The 17,159-nt window shown below is 48.5% G+C and overlaps 1 protein-coding gene across 1 annotated transcript; it reads left to right on the forward strand.

Annotated features, from left to right (window-relative positions):
- The first annotated feature begins 404 nt into the window (after nt 1–404).
- EEF2 (eukaryotic translation elongation factor 2) lies at nt 405–17,137 on the forward strand. Its single transcript, XM_080988840.1, has 15 exons — nt 405–558; nt 3,183–3,397; nt 4,373–4,554; nt 4,865–5,076; nt 6,316–6,494; nt 7,029–7,134; nt 8,329–8,442; nt 9,165–9,303; nt 9,823–10,018; nt 11,464–11,722; nt 12,480–12,587; nt 13,669–14,022; nt 15,787–15,969; nt 16,072–16,204; nt 16,878–17,137. Exons 1-15 carry the CDS (start codon nt 556–558, stop codon nt 17,069–17,071), a joined length of 2,577 nt encoding a protein of 858 aa, XP_080844966.1. The 5' UTR covers nt 405–555; the 3' UTR covers nt 17,072–17,137.
- Nucleotides 17,138–17,159: the final 22 nt, after the last annotated feature.

Consider the following 17,159-nt stretch of genomic DNA (forward strand, 5'->3'; position numbering starts at 1 on the left):
ATAGCTACAAATGAGCATTATTATTTTTAAAATATAAAATGCTTGCGAATGGGATACAATAACCACACAGAAATCAAAATAAAAATCAGTGCTAATATGATTCCTTTATTGCCATAAATAAAAAATATAGCAGTTTCTTCATCACCTCCCCTTTGCAATCAGGGACCGTACCCACGTGACTGCAGCGTGCCCGCTCACTTCCGCATTGATCAAAAAGTTCGCACTGCGCAGGCGCGAAAACCCTCCAAAGTACATTCCTATTCTCCCTCCCGTCCTCTTTTCCCGCCTCTAAGATCAAAGAGCTGCGTCGAAGGGGCTAGAGCGGCCGTGTTCCGGATTCCTGCCCTAGGCCCCTCCTCCTCCGCCTGCGAGCCACCGCCCGCCCCTTGCCGGCTCCTATAAAAGGCAGCTCGTTGACGTCAGCGTCCTCTTCCGCCCGCTCGGCCCCTGCCAACGAGACAGGGCTACCCGAGCCGCCGCCATTGTTGCCGGCCTTTCTTTTTCCCCCCTGCCCCTTCTGAAGCGCCTCCGGAGAATCCGGCGCCATCCGCCAACATGGTGAGGCATCGGAGGCTGGGGTTGGGCTGAGGGGGAGCGGGGGGCCTGGGGCGAAATGCGGGGCCGGGTAAGGCCGCGGGGGAAGCGCGGCTTAGGCTCCGGGGAGGCCGCCGGGCCTGCTGTGGGGTCGGAGGCCTACGGAGAGGGAGCGGGGCCGGGAGCGAGAAGAGGCCCAGGCCTAGAAGAGGCCTGGAAAGGAAGCAGATAAGCTAAAAGGGCGAATCAAAACTCAAGCGGCTCTTTTATAGCGACTGTAAAACCTGCTTGCTAATGTTGTGGCCGGGGAATTTGGGGTGAAAAGAGGGGCACTAATAATAAAATAATTAAAATTAAAAATAGGGGGCTCCTGAGCTTTGAGCTGGTCCTTAATAACGTGGGTGGGAGAGGGCTCCCCCCCAAAAAACCCCGCGTTGCTTTCCCATGTTAGTCCTACTCGAGAGTAGGCTCATTAAACTGATAGGTAACTCGGGGCCCTTCAATTTCAGATAGGTTCCACTTAGGTGCATACAAACCTCTTTTTAAAGTAACCGTTTAAGGTAGCATTTATTTCTCTCTATACTCAGTGTTTTATTTTTTTAAAGGGTTCCCCTTTATTTTTCCTCCCCCTTGTTTTTGCGGCAGAATAAGCCTAACCCCCCCCTTCTCAAATACAAAAAGAATTTTGGATTGGAGGATATGCTAGGGCAAATAGATGGATTTCATTTTTACATCTCCTTCGCAATGCGTGCTTAATGTATGTAGTATGTACACATCCATGTTAAGGGTCCTAACTCCCTATATTCCTAAAATCTGTGTTGGGTGGGCTTGAGGCTCGCCATGGCCTCAGCCTAACCTCACAGCGTTTTTAGGATAAAAAGTGGAAAAGGAGAGGGTCACGTACACCACCTTCAGCTCCCGGGAGGAAAGGTGGGGTTTAAATGTAATAACAAGAAATGAATTGATGGAAGGGGGTCACGGGATGACATATTCAAGCCGTGGTGAGTTCTGTGTACGTTTGAAGATAGGGGTGGCTTCCCTTTGGGGAGCTACCAAATAGGGGGAGAATAGATCTTGGAATCGCAGTGAAAACTAAAGAATCCCAGGGCTCTGTATGCATCGGAATATATTTGGTTGGCAGGTAAAAATATCTGTTGCGGGGGGAGATGACTTGGGGACGTGAAATGATGTGGCAGAGTATGAGGAAGAATGCCAGGATGTTATCACGGCCAAAGGGAGGTACTGCAACGTGCAGAGTGGAAATTGTATTTTCACTGTCTCTCTCTTTCTCTTCCCTGCGTTAAAGCAGCCGTCTTATGTAAGCCCTGCGGTCTTTGGCGGGGAGGAGACGCCTAGAGACTTCGGAATTAGATTTTCTCCCGTCCCTAAAGCCCTGTACATGGGTGATTCGTGCTGAAACGATCTGTTTATCCAAACTAGAGTTCTGCGGGTGCTGTTTTAGGAACTGCGACGGGTGGTTTTGTTTCAACCAGACTCCATCGTTCAGAGTACAAGAGGGTGTGGAGGCGATCCCCAGTACAACTTGAAAGATTTTGTGTGCCTTTTTTTTTTAAGCCCATGGAGAACATGTTTGTGGACTTGTGTGTGTCTTTTTATATGTATCTACAGGCCTTCATGTTTGCCTTGTAACGTCCTTGGAAAAAATTGTGTTTGTTCTGTAATAGCAGAATTGGCACACAGAGGGGCCGGCGTGACTCAGTGAAGTTACGTACTTCATTATACCAGGTCAAACTGCTGATTCATCTAGTTCAGTATTGTCTACTCTGACTGAGGATAATAAAAGGGCAGTTCTTTCTAGTTTGGGATAGGCTGGGCTTTCTGGGATGGAAGGCAGATTAGTGCTTCGCCCACCCTGATGCTTTGCAACAAAACGGTTCATAGCTAGGCTCCATTCAGAGCTGCTACAGCTTGGCAACGAGAAACACGTGCACAACGCCTTTCCCTCTCGCCTTATGAGAGAAACGGTCATGCTTGCAACTGCAGCAAGCAGGAGGTTCATTGGTAACAGGAGTTTGGGCAGATCCACACCATATTAGACTTCTCCCAAAGAATCCTAAGAGCTGTAGGTCGCTAATGGTTCTGAGAATTGTACCTCTGCTGGAAGTTGTAGCTCTGTGAGCGGGGAGGAATGCAGTTCACAAGATTATTTGAGGGAAGTCACGTGTTGGATGCACTTTAAATGTATGGTGTGGGCATGCCCTAAGCAGGATCTAGAACCACATGTTTCCAAGTTTGGAGGCAAATTCCGTAGAGCAGTTATAGCCAGCTTCCTAATACAGTGATACCTCGGGTTACAGACGCTTCAGGTTGTGTTTTTTTGGGTTGGGTTTTTGCGTTTTTTTGGGTTGGGTTGTGGACCGCCGAAACCCGGAAGTACTGGGACGGGTTTCTTCCGGGTTTCGGTGGTCGCGCGTGTGCAGAAGCGCCAAATTGCAGCATGCGCATACACGCTGCTGCGGGTTGAGAGTGTGCGTCCTGCACGGATCACGTTTGCAACCCGAGTGTCCACTGTACAGAATGACACCTCAGTGCTTCCTCTCTCTCTCCCCCCCCCCCTTTCAATAAAGCAGTCCAGGAACGGCCTGTTCTCTGAAGCAGCCACATTAACCTCCCTTCTGTTGCCCCAGGTGAACTTCACCGTAGACCAGATCCGGGCCATCATGGACAAGAAGGCCAACATCCGGAACATGTCAGTGATCGCCCATGTGGATCATGGGAAATCTACCCTCACAGACTCGCTGGTTTGCAAAGCTGGGATTATTGCCTCAGCCCGTGCAGGAGAAACACGTTTCACCGACACGAGAAAAGATGAGCAAGAGAGGTGTATCACTATCAAGTCCACGTAAGTCCTTTCCAGAGTTGTCGTCCCCCCCCTTTTTTTTTATTCCTAAAACTTCCAGAAAAGGAATCCCCAGCAGAAGGCTCATCCAGGCAGGTTTCTTTCGGCTGGGGGAGATTCAAATAGGGGTTTAACTCTCCCATTAAAATCACATAGGAGGTTGGTGGTTTGCACCCACCCAAGGGTGGCTGTTGAGCAGAATTCCTGCATTATAGCTCTGTGGGGGGGGGGGATTACATCAGTCAGCAAAGCCTGAGACTCTTAATCTCTGGGTCATGGTTTCAAGCCCCACATTGGGTGAAGGATTCCTGCATTGCAGGAGGTTGGGCTAGATGACCCTTGGGATCCCTTCCAATTCTAGAATTCTGTGATTCGAAAAGGTCTGAAATTTTGCTGATTTATGCTGTAAGCATCTCAAGTTGGTAGCGGAAAGGTAAAACTTGCCACCCCTGATGTAATTCAAGTACGTATGCATTAATTCAGTGCTTTTGAAGACAAGCCATAGGCCCTCGGTACGTGTATATTGTATTTTATTTGTCTTCTTTTAATGTGTGTAAGCAACCTTGAGTCCCAGTTCAAGGAAAAGGCAGGATTATTATTATAATTTTATTAAATTTGCATTCTGCTCTGTAACCATAGATTTCAGGGCAGTTCGCAACAGTAAAAAACACAAAATACATAATTAAAATAATGACAATTCAGTAATTCCCTTCCCTCTCCAACGCACTTTAAAAGGGCATTGGATGTCAATTAGCCAAAGACCTGGTTAAAGAGGAACGTTTTTGCCTGGTGCCTAAAGCCAAACCTCCCTGAGGAGAGCCTGTTCCACAAATGGGGAGCCACTTCTTGTATTTTCCGTTCTTGTATTTTCACCCTCCGGACCACTCATGGAGGAGGCACGTGAAGAAGGGCCTTAGGGGGTTCTTGTGGTGAAACGGTAGTTTAACGGTTAGGAATTTATGCATCTTCTTCCTCCAGGGCAATTTCTCTCTTCTACGAGCTTGCGGAGAACGATTTGGCATTTATCAAGCAAAGCAAAGATGGCTGTGGCTTCCTGATCAATTTGATTGACTCCCCGGGCCATGTGGATTTCTCGTCGGAGGTCACTGCTGCCCTGCGTGTCACCGATGGTGCCTTGGTCGTCGTGGATTGTGTTTCTGGTGAGATGTCCCCCTTTGCCTTGAGACCTAGAGCCATGGCCCCTTGCTGTGGCCTCTCTCCCAAGGACCGTACGCCCCATAGGCTGGAGAGGGAAGCAAGGGTGTCCATAGGCTAAATGAAGCCCCACCTTCTGCATTAGGAAGTTTCGGAGGACGCGGCCCTAACCCCAAGTGCTTGTAGCCCCATAGTGATGACTTGAGCATAGGCATATGGAAGGGAAGCAAGGGTGTCCATAGGCATAGAACCCCCCCCCCAAGTGCTCATAGCCCCATAGCGATGACTTGAGCCTTTGTTTCCTCTTCCTCCCAGGGGTGTGCGTCCAAACAGAGACCGTTCTGCGCCAGGCCATTGCTGAGAGGATCAAGCCTGTCCTGATGATGAATAAAATGGACCGGGCTCTGCTGGAGCTGCAGCTTCAGCCAGAGGAACTGTACCAGACCTTCCAGCGCATTGTGGAGAACGTGAACGTCATCATCTCCACTTACGGGGAAGGCGAGGGCGGCCCCATGGGCAACATTATGGTAAGGCAGGCCATGTCGATGTGCAGTCTTGACCTTTCACCTCTGTGAGCAGCTGTATCATGCTCAGAGTCGACCTGTTGAAATTGGGCCTGCTCCGACCGGCTTAAATTATTATTAGTAATCAAGTCACATTTTTGTGCTCTGGTTTCTCAGAACAGCTTGTGCGGTGAGAATAGAAATGAAGTCCATTAAAACCGGGCATATAATGAGTGCTAAACACAAATGAAATACTCAAAATGTACTTTTCACTTCCAATTGCCCGTGAAAATAAGTGATTTTGCCTGGCACCCATAGACAAGACAACAAATGGTGTGCTTCCCTGAGGAGAGTGATCCACAAACGGATCCACCGCTGAAAAGGTTGCCAACCTCTTTACAGTGGTGCCTCGCAAGACGAAATTAATCTGTTCCGCGAGTCTCTTCGTCTTGCGGTTTTTTCGTCTTGCGAAGCACAGCTCTTAGCGGCTATTAGCAGCTTAGCGGCTTTAAGAAAAAGGAAACAAACTCGCAAGACGTTTCGTCTTGCGAAGCAAGCCCATAGGGAAATTCGTCTTGCGGAACGACTCAAAAAACGGAAAACTCTTTCGTCTAGCGAGTTTTTCGTCTTGCGAGGCATTCGTCTTGCGGGGCACCACTGTATCTCCCTTGAAAAAGGGCCTCAGTGGTTGTACTCATGAGTGTGAATTGGACATAACCCCTATTGCATGTCACAAATGGTCGCTAGAACACAGTTACATTGACATTTGAACACCTCGGTCTGTTCCAAAGCGCGCCAGAAAAATCAGTATTGATGTTTAAGCATTAGAATGCTTAGAATCCTAGAATTGTAGAGTGGGAAGGGATCACCTAGTTTAACTCCCTGCAACACAGGAATCTTTCGCCCACATGGGGCTCAAACCTTGAGATAAAGAGATCTTATGCTCTACCAACTGAACATGTTTTATTTCTTCAAAATGCATGCCACACAGGCATTTATTTTCATTGCCTCTGTGGAAGGTCATATGAAGTTAGCCCAAATTTCTTAGAATAGCCTCACTTTTAGGGAGTGCTGAAGTGAGCTTTCATTCTGAAACTTGAATATGTAATAAACATTTTCAGAGTCTGTACCCTTCGTGGTTTGTTTTTTCCTCTTTGAGAACAGCTAAAATAATAATGACGTATTAAAAGACGAGCTTCCAGCACATCAGGAAGTTGACTCCTTAACTCCATACCTTGATGTGTTCTTCTCCTTGCCTTCCAGATTGATCCGGTTCTGGGCACCGTCGGCTTTGGCTCCGGCTTGCACGGCTGGGCTTTCACGCTGAAGCAATTTGCCGAGATGTACGTGGCGAAATTCGCAGCAAAGGGCGAGGGGCAGCTGAGCACAGCTGACCGTGCCAAGAAAGTAGAAGACATGATGAAGAAGCTGTGGGGAGACAGGTGAGAGCGGCTTGGGCTTCTGGAGCTGGGGCTCTCCTTTAGAATCCACTCTGCAGGTCGGAATGCTGTGGGGAGAACACTTACAGCTGACCTCCCCGCAGACACGCAGGATCAGAGCAAGCACTTAATCCTGAGACTAGTCCTGAAAATTGTCCCCTATTTGTTGACTTGGCTTGGCCACCAAGGGTCAGATCCAGGCCATACATGTGAAGCATGTAGCTTTCTCTAGAGAACGGGGATACATAGCCCTCGAGACCCCACAGATTTCAAGACGGTGTCAATTTGCAGCACGCCAACTAGGCTCGGAGGACTGCAAAAGGCACAGAGGAGGCTGACTGCTTTCGAGGGGGGCAAGTGAGGAAACGGCAGCCTGTCAAAGGCGTTGGGGGCCTCGGAACGTAGAAATTTGGCTCTTCCAAAAGACGGTCATGCGGGCAGCTTCCAGGAGGCCACCCGCTTAGGTGGGTACTCTGAGAAGGTGGTAGGCAGGCCAGACACTGTAGAGCTGGAGCTCACATGCCTTTTCGTCCCTAGGTACTTTGACCCAGCCACTGGCAAATTCAGCAAGTCGGCCACCAGCCCAGATGGGAAGAAGCTGCCAAGGACTTTCTGCCAGCTGATCCTGGACCCGATTTTCAAGGTGATGTACTCCGCTCCCAGTTTTCCCTATAGAGTTGCTCGGTGCTCTTTGTGGTCTGGTGCGATCTGAGCATGATGATGGAAAAAAATTCTTCACTTTGACCTGACTTGTTAAGTTTGAAGAAGTTTTTGTAGGTCTGACCCAGAGTTTGCCAATCCACACTACAGAACCTCCTGATAAAATGTCTGAGAACCTCCCGGTCGTGCCTTGGTTTCTTTTGGCACCAGTAGAAGGGTTCTGTGTAAAGGTCCAGACTTGAGAGGGGTTTCCAACTCCTAAAGCACTTGGAATAGGAAAGTAAAAATGGTGGTTCTGGTTAATTTTATTTATAGAAGTACAGTCGTACCTCGGAAGTTGATCGGAATCTGTTCCGGAAGTCCATTTGACTTGCAAAACCAAAGTGCAGCTTCTGATTGGCTGCAAGAAGCTCCTGCAGCCAATCAGATGTTCGGCTTCCAAAAATAGTTCACAAACTGGAACACTTCCGGGGTTGCGGCATTCGGGAGCCAAAACGAGAGCTAAGCTGTTCGAAAACCAAAGTACGACTGTACTGATTCTGTTGTCCCACCATATAAGAAAATATCAAGGTAGTCTTAATGAGTTAAATTTTAAAAATCGAGATGGTTATTAAGCTGACAAGCCAATGAAAATTAAGTAGCTGTGTAGGCCTGGTGTCATAATGTCTTGAAGAGACGCCTGAGAAAAACCGAGGGTACTCGCTGGGAGAGTGTTCACCAGCATGGGACTGGATGCTTGACTTCTGTTTGTGGCCATTTGAGGCTCTGTAAACGAGGGGGAACAATGAACAGCTTTCCTCCGGATGATCTCGATGATCAAGTCTGGGATATGAAGGCTCTGGTGCTCGTTAATGTATCCCAGGACCTAGTTGTTCCGGTCTTTGTATATGAACAAAAGAACCTTGAATCTGCTGTGGCAGCCTATGCACAGACAGTGTAGATATTTTAGTTGCTGCTTTTTTTAAGCCAAAAGTCAGGGCAGCCAGCACAGTGTGAAATACAAATGGACTTGTGCCTTAGCTGTATTGCCCTTGCCTGTTGGAAGGGAGCCTTATGACCTGTTTTGAGTGTTCTGCCTTGCTTTGGGAATATTGCTAGAGGAGACATAACCCGCTGCTTCTGTGGGAGCTGCACCCACCCTAGCCTAACGTCCGTGCAATTATTTCTCCTTTGAAAGGTGTTCGATGCGATCATGAACTTCAAGAAGGAGGAAACCGCCAAACTGATAGAGAAGCTAGACATAAAGCTGGACAGCGAGGATAAAGACAAGGAGGGGAAACCCTTGCTGAAGGTGAGGGGGCAGGTGGCTCATGCCCTAGGAAGGGTGGGGTAGGGGAGTAGAAGTTAAAATCCCTGCTGGGGTAAGAAAGCCTTCAGTAGGCACCAGAGGAAGAAGCTCAGAGTTTTAGCACACATGGAACACTTAAATCAAATCCTTATTTCCTGATGAATAGCCTTTGGACCAGGCACCCCCAAACTCAGCCCTCCAGCTGTTTTGGGACTACAACTCGCATCATCCTTAGCTAACAGGACCAGTGGTCAGGGATGATGGGAATTGTAGTCCCAAAGCAGCTGGACGGTAGGATTTTGGGTGTGCCTGCTTAGGACTATAATGCAACTTAAATAGAAAACTATCTTTGGAAAGGTTTTCCTCTAAAAGCAATTTGATTTAAAAATCCATTTAAAAAAAAAATTCAAATCAACAAAATTGATTTAAATAAAAAAATCAATTTATATATAAAAAAATCCAGTTTAAATTTTTAAAAGTTTTTTTTTAAAAAAATTTATGTTTATCCACCCTGGTGGGATTTACTTCCACAAAAACATGCATGCATGTTTTAATTTAAAAATCCAATTTAAATTTTAAAAAATGCGATTCCCCCCCCCCCCCCAATTTTTTAAAATAAAAAACCCCATTGGTTTTTACCCACCCTGATTCGTGGTGACCTCGCTATGTGACTGGGTTAGATGGTTCTCCTCTCTGAACTCGTGGTTCCTCCCTCTCCTTCCCAGGCTGTGATGAGACGCTGGCTGCCGGCTGGGGATGCACTGCTGCAGATGATCACCATCCACCTGCCCTCTCCTGTCACCGCTCAGAAGTACCGCTGCGAGTTGCTGTATGAAGGGCCCCCTGACGACGAAGCTGCCATGGGTAGGTAGCCGCGCACCTGAAGTCGAGCAAGGTTCCCCATCCCCAGGAAGAGGTTGACTCTAGTGAAGAAAGCGGCCTTACAGAAACGGTTGCAGTTTTTTCTTGTCCCCTAGAGCCTTTAAATGGGACGCGGGTGGCGCTGTGGGTTAAACCACAGAGCCTAGGACTTGCCGATCAGAAGATCGGCGGTTCGAATCCCCGCAATGACGGGGTGAGCTCCCGTTGCTTGGTCCCTGCTCCTGCCAACCTAGCAGCTCGAAAGCATGTCAAAGTGGAAGTAGATAAATAGGTACCGCTCTGGTGGGAAGGTAAACGGCGTTTCCGTGCGCTGCTCTGGTTCGCCAGAAGCGGCTTAGTCCTGCTGGCCACATGACCCGGAAGCTGTACGCCGGCTCCCTCGGCCAATAAAGCGAGATGAGTGCCGCAACCCCAGAGTCGGTCACGACTGGACCTAATGGTCAGGGGTCCCTTTACCTTTAGAGCCTTTAAATAGTCTTTTTTTCCCCTTTCCTCCCCCAGGAATTAAGAACTGCGACCCCAAGGGCCCCCTGATGATGTACATCTCCAAAATGGTGCCGACCACTGACAAGGGCCGCTTCTATGCCTTTGGGCGTGTCTTCTCGGGCATTGTGTCCACCGGCCTGAAGTGCAGAATTATGGGACCAAACTACACCCCAGGCAAGAAGGAAGATCTCTACCTGAAGCCAATCCAGAGGTCCGTTTTTCAAAAATTGCCGGGCTTTGCTTCCCGTCCCTGTCCGTAGGCTCGCGTGGGCTTTGGGTGGCAGGAAGTAGCAGCTGAAAAGAATATAGGAGTTCAAGAACAAAATCCAACCTTATCAAGCAATTCTGTTCTGCAGAGCCCAGCTACATGTAGCTCTAGAAAACATAACCAGGCTGGGCATGAGTGGGTTTGGCACACTTGCGATTCCAAGGCCACCGCCTTAAGTGAGTGGAGAAGAGGAGAACTGAGTGAGAGCTCCCGCTTAAGGGAGGTGGCGCCGCCTCCGTGTGAGGGAGAGAACATGCACACTGGCGATCCACATGGCAATTCCCGGACTGTCCGTGGCCGGATCCAGAAGGCAATTGGGCCTGATCCGGCTTGCAGGTCTTAGTTTGCCGGCCCGTGCTTTAGATCAGGGGTCAGCAACCTTTTTCAGCTGTGGGCTGATTCTTTTGAGGGGCCAGACTATATTTTTTTTGGGGGGGGGGACGAATGAATTCCTGTGCCCCACAAATAAGCCAGAGGTGCATTTTAAATAAAAGCACACATTCTACACATGTCAAAACACCAGGCAGGCCCCACAAATAAGCCAGAGATGCATTTTAAATAAAAGCACACATTCTACTCATGTAAAAATACGCTGATTCCCGGACCGTCCGTGGGCCGGATTGAGAAGGCGATTGGGCCGCATCCGGCCCACACGCCTGCCTTAGGTTGCCTACCCCTGCTTTAGATGTTCATAACCTGTCCCTGGGGAGGGGGGGATGTGTCAATAGTTTCCACCTGGCAGTGGCTCATTCCAAAAGAACGCCAGTCCGCCCCCAGAGCAGACTTTCCAGCTCGCTCCCCCCCCCCAAGCTGCTTTTGCTGTCCTGCACCTTCCCAGGGGACGCGGGTGGCGCTGTGGGTAAAACCTCAGTGCCTAGGACCTGCCGATCGTATGTTTGGCTGTTCAAATCCCCGCGGCGGGGTGAGCTCCCGTCTTCGGTCCCTGCTCCTGCCCACCTAGCAGTTCGAAAGCACCCCTAAGTGCAAGTAGATAAATAGGTACCGCTTTATAGCGGGAAGGTAAACTGTGTTTCCGTGTGCTGTGCTGGTGCTGGCTCGCCAGAGCAGCTTCGTCATGTTGGCCACGTGACCCGGAAGTGTCTTCGGACAGCGCTGGCCCCCGGCCTCTTAAGTAAGATGAGCGCACAACCCTAGAGTCGGACACGACTGGCCCGTACGGGCAGGGGTACCTTTACCTTCCCACCACTTCTCCACAATTCCCCCCCCACCCTTTCCCCTCCTTCCGAATGTCTCAACAAATGAAACTGATTTGTAAAAAATGCTACTTGGAGAGGAGAGAGAGACATTGCACATACTTTTGTAAATTAAGAAAATCTTTTTTTTAAATACATTTTTTTTTAAAAAAAAAAAAACTCTCCCCTCTCTAGAACCATTCTCATGATGGGCCGCTACGTGGAGCCCATCGAGGACGTGCCTTGCGGCAACATCGTGGGGCTGGTTGGCGTCGACCAGTTCCTGGTCAAGACGGGCACCATCACCACCTTTGAGCACGCCCACAACCTGCGCGTCATGAAGTTCAGCGTCAGCCCCGTGGTGCGTGTCGCCGTGGAAGCCAAGAACCCAGCCGACCTGCCCAAGCTGGTGGAGGGGCTGAAGAGGCTGGCCAAGTCTGACCCCATGGTGCAGGTAAGCCGGGGTGGCTAGCCTGCGTAGAAAACCCATCGAGGCCTTCTTTTTTCTTTATTTTTAATTAATATTTATTAAAGTTTCAGAAATAATAAAATCACATTAATAAACAAGAAAATTTTTAACAAAAACAGAGAAAAATACACCATACAAAATAGAAAATAGAAAAAAGTAACAAAAGAAAAAAACAGTTAAAAATAGTTCCGTCTTACCATTACTTCTTTTACATTTACTTGTTTCCCGGACTTCCTCATACCTCCCTCTTTTGTATTCCAATTCAGTTTGTAAGCCCAGCAATTTCTTTCCCTCCTTTTTAATTCCAATCCTAAATCTTAATATATTATGACATTAGATTTTTACCTATTTAGAACCAATTTTTCCATTTCTCTTAACCTTTTTGATCCTAATCCTTAATCTTGATATATTTATAGCTTTAAAACCTGTACAGCTAGAAGCCACTTAACTTCAATTCAACACCACTCTAACGTTCATTAATTTTGCAATGTTTCTGTAAATAATCTTTACATTTCTTCCAATCTTCTTCCACCAACTCTTCTCCCTGGTCACGGATTCTGCCAGTCATTTCCGCCAATTCCATGTAGTCCATCATTTTCATCTGCCACCCACCGAGGCCTTCAAAGGGTTTTTAGGTGTGGGAGATGACAGGGGGGCAGCACATTGGGGGATGGGGGACGCTTCTCGGTTTGGGCTGGGCCTCGTTTCTGCTTCATTCCTTTCACTCTTCCCCATCTTCCAGTGTATCATTGAGGAGTCTGGGGAGCACATCATAGCTGGTGCTGGGGAACTGCATCTGGAGATCTGCCTGAAGGATCTTGAGGAGGACCATGCCTGCATTCCAATTAAGGTACCGTATTTTTCGTCCCATAGGGCACACTGCCCTATAGGACGCACCTAGTTTTTTGGGGGGGAAATAAAGGGAAAAAAATTATCCCCCCCCCCTCCAGGCGCAGGGCTGGCGCGGGGGAAGCCCGAGCTTCCCCAGCCCCCAGAACAGCCTGCTATCCGCAAGCCTACGGAGCCCGGCGGGAAGTCGCGCCGATCTCCCCAGGCTTGCGCAGAGCTTCCTGAAGCCTGGAGAGCGAGAGGGGTCGGTGCGCACCGACCCCTCTCGCTCTCCAGGCTTCAGAGAAAGCCTACATTCGCCCCATAGGACGCACACACGTTTCCCCTTCATTTTTGGAGGGGGAAAAGTGTGTCCTATAGGGCGAAAAACACGGTAATTGCACCACGTGACAAGTCTCGAGCCCGGTCTTGGTGGCTCTAAGACACGGGCAAGCAGGACCCGACCATAAGAGCACTCTCACCCTCCCTTGGTTCCCAGCAAGTGGTATTCAGGAGCATTACTAGAATGAATAATAATAATAATTAATTAGTAATTTATTATTTATACCCTGCCCATCTGGCTGGGTCTCCCCAGCCACTCTGGGTGGCTTCCAACAAAATAATAAAATACAATAGTCTGTCAAACATTAAAAGCTTCCCTAAGCAGGGCTGCCTTCAGATGTCTTCTATATAGAATAAGAGGCCAAGGAGAGCGTACGTTTAGAGAAGATTGGAAAACATTTTTTGAATACATGCAGTCAAAATTGTGTACACTTGAAAACGCTGTCAGCATTAAGATAAATTCAACTGTGTCAAAAAGTTTTGATGGATGCAATAATGGAATACTGAATGGCATAGCTTTTGTAAAATATGCAGGGATTTATAAACCGTGAAAAGAGAAGAAGGGAAGTCATTGATCTCTTAAGGATGTAAAAAATGGGTGTTCCAAATTGTAAAACAGAAAATTAATTAAAAAATTATAATAAATAAAAACAAAGCCATTGCTATCTCAAGGCAATGTACAAGATGCAATAAAGACAGTCGGCATTGGCTTTGAAGCGGCTAGGGACTTAAAAATTATTATTATTTAATCTTTCTGGCAGAAATCCGACCCAGTGGTCTCTTACCGCGAGACGGTCAGCGAGGAGTCGAGTGTTCTGTGCCTTTCCAAGTCTCCCAACAAGCACAACCGTCTGTACATGAAAGCCCGCCCCTTCCCCGACGGCCTGGCCGAGGACATCGACAAAGGCGACGTCTCGGCCCGCCAGGAGCTGAAGACACGGGCCCGTTACCTGGCCGAGAAGTACGAGTGGGACGTGGCCGAGGCCCGCAAGATCTGGTGCTTCGGCCCGGACGGCACTGGCCCCAACATCCTGACGGACATCACCAAGGGTGTGCAGTACCTCAACGAAATCAAGGACAGCGTTGTGGCAGGCTTCCAGTGGGCCACGAAGGAGGTAAGCAAGAGCGGGCGCCCCTTACCGCAGGGCGGTGGGCTGTCTGCGTCCTGCCTTCTTGGAACGGAGCAGAGACTTGCTGCAGTTTCCGAATACTGTAATAATTGATTACTTGCACCCCACTCATCTGGCTAGGTTTCCAACAAAATAGTAAAATACAATAGTCGGTCAAACATTCAAAGCTTCCCTAAACAGGGCTGCCTTCAGATGTCTTCTAAAAGTCTGGTAGTTGTTTTCCTCTTTGACATCTGGTGGGAGGGCGTTCCACAGGCCCTCTGCCTGGTTCCCTGTAACTTTTGAGTGCTTTGTCACTTCAGCCCCTCAAGGCTGTGTTCCAGCTTTAGGAAGTTGAATCAGCCTCGTATGTGATTTCCTCTTGCCCCTCCCCCTGAGTTGCGAAGGGGCGTCCTTTTCAGGTGTTCACTTTTCCTTACTGTGTTTTGCTTGCCTGCGTTTCTCCTCCTTGATCGAGGGGGGTGGGAGTGTCGTCTCCAAATTCCCCTTCCTCCTGCTGGGTGCTCTGTCCGTTCCCCCTCTGAGGACATGGGTACTGCCCAACGCACACACACTACCTCTTCCCCAGCAGGAGCTGGCATGGGCAGTGGGGAGATGGTAGAGGATGAGGCTTTCAACCTCCGGGCCATAGGTTCTGGTCCCACATAGGGGGAAAGATTCCTGCATTGCAAGAGGTTGGACCAGATGACCTCTGGGATCCCTTCCGATTCCATGGGACGACTCTACTGCGGGGCAGGGATGGAAAGGGAATCAACGGATATTTGCATCTCCCCTGTTTCTAGTCTCCAATTCTCTCTTTTTATATATACCGTATTTTTCGCACCATAAGACGCACCTAGTTTTTGGTGGAGGAAAACACGAAAAAAAATATTCTGAATCTCAGAAGCCAGAACAGCAAGAGGGATTGCTGCGCAGTGAAAGCAGCGATCCCTCTTCCTGTTCTGGCTTCTGGGATAGCTGTGCAGCCTGCATTCGCTCCATAAGACCACACACACACATTTCCCCTTACTTTTTAGGAGGGAAAAAGCGAGTCTTATAGAGCAAAAAATACGGTAATAATCTTCATTAGTTTTCAATTACAATAACCCAGTAATAGCCTCATTATAACAATGCCAAATTATATACAATTGCTAATTCCAATTATTCAGATGCCAAATTAAATAATTTAGGTGGCCCTCCCGCGTGCTAGAATTGATGGTTTGATTATTTGCTTTATTTCTGCGTTCCAAAATCTTACCCATCTCAATTACACTCCAGTTAAAATAACAGTCCCTTATACAACAACTGCAGTACTAACGACATCTATTCATAGTGACACGTTAAATGATTTATAACCTGCAGGTGAAGCATTCAAGCTATATCCTTATCCCTCCTGTGTGTGACAGTTATTCTGTCCATGATGTTCCTTCCTTTCCTTATAAAATAATATGCCTATCCTTTCTCAGTTGTTGCTGCTCTCCATCATATCTAGACTCCGATTCTCTGCCCCTTAGTAGATCACGCTCTTCCCATCCTCTGGTCCCCCTGGGCGACTCCTCCTCCTCCTGGCTCTGACAGTTTGCAGGAAGAAGGCTGACCATAAGCTGAAGGAGGCATTGGCCCTACCTTTGCTTCTTGGCTGCTATGGCAGAGTGCTTAATTGCTTTTTAAAAAAAACTACGCTTCAGAGAGGAAGGACAGAAAAGTTGGGTTGAGTGCAAACTAGAAAATGATTTTCTCTCCCACCCCCAACCTCTCTCTTTTCTCCAGGGTGCCCTTTGCGAGGAAAACATGCGCGCCGTCCGCTTTGACGTGCACGACGTGACCCTGCATGCGGACGCCATCCACCGCGGAGGTGGCCAAATCATTCCCACGGCCAGAAGGTGCCTCTATGCCTGCGTGTTGACGGCTCAGCCCCGCCTCATGGAGCCCATCTACCTTGTGGAGATCCAGGTGGGTAACTGGAGGCAGGCTGTGTTCTTAAGAGGCGGCGGCAGCCCACTGGCTTGACTCTGTGCAGTGCTGTAACGTATACCCACTTTCTTCCCCTTCCAGTGCCCAGAACAGGTTGTGGGTGGCATCTATGGCGTGCTGAACAGGAAGCGGGGGCACGTCTTTGAGGAGTCCCAGGTGGCCGGCACCCCCATGTTTGTGGTCAAGGCCTATCTCCCTGTCAACGAGTCCTTTGGTAAGTGACAACTTTTATCAGCCTCCCTTGGCACTTGCATCTTCCAGGTAACCTTTGTCAGCAGCTGGAGGTGTGAAGGATCGATCAGAGGTTGTCTCCCAGGCTAATCTGAGATGGCTGCTACAAAGTTGAGTGGGTCTTGCCCTGGTAGCAGACTTCTGTCCCTCTTAAGTACGTTTCTGAGCACAATTCAAAGTGTTGGTACTGACCTTTAAAGCCCTAAATGGCCCATTATACCTGAAGGAACGTCTCCACCCCCATCCTTCAGCTTAGACACTGAGGCCCAGCTCTGAGGGCCTTCTTGGTAGCAGCGCCCTCCCCGTGGAACGCCTTCCTATCAGATGTCAAGGAAATAAACAACTATCTGACTTTTAGAAGACATCTGAAGGCAACCCTGTTGAGAAGTTTTCAGTGTTTGATGTTTTCTTGTGCTTTTAATATTCTGTTGGGAGCCGCCCAGAGCGGCTGGGGAAACTCAGCCAGACAGGTTGGGTATAAATTAATAAATTATTACTAATATTATTTATTAAGGTAGATGCCTCCAGGATGCTGCTTTTAGCTAAGACGAGGAGCTGGTTGTGGGGTGTGTGGGTAAACTTGAACACCTGTATTTCTGTCTTACAGTTTTGTTTGCTTATAGTATAAACTCTTCTCTCTCCCTCTCTCTTCACAGGCTTCACTGCTGACTTGAGATCCAACACAGGTGGCCAGGCTTTCCCCCAGTGTGTGTTTGACCACTGGCAGATCCTGCCCGGAGACCCGTTCGACAACACCAGCCGCCCCTGCCAGGTGGTCGCTGAGACCCGCAAGCGCAAAGGGCTGAAGGAGGGCATTCCCGCGCTAGATAACTTCCTGGACAAATTGTAAAAACCAATCAACCAAGCAGAATTAAAAATGCAACACCAGATGTAAAAGAATAAATTTAAAAATGTATGTTGTGGGACTCCAAATTTAA

The sequence above is a fragment of the Podarcis pityusensis genome, assembly GCF_964106645.2.
Source record: "Podarcis pityusensis genome assembly, chromosome: 18".
Lineage (NCBI taxonomy): Eukaryota > Metazoa > Chordata > Lepidosauria > Squamata > Lacertidae > Podarcis > Podarcis pityusensis.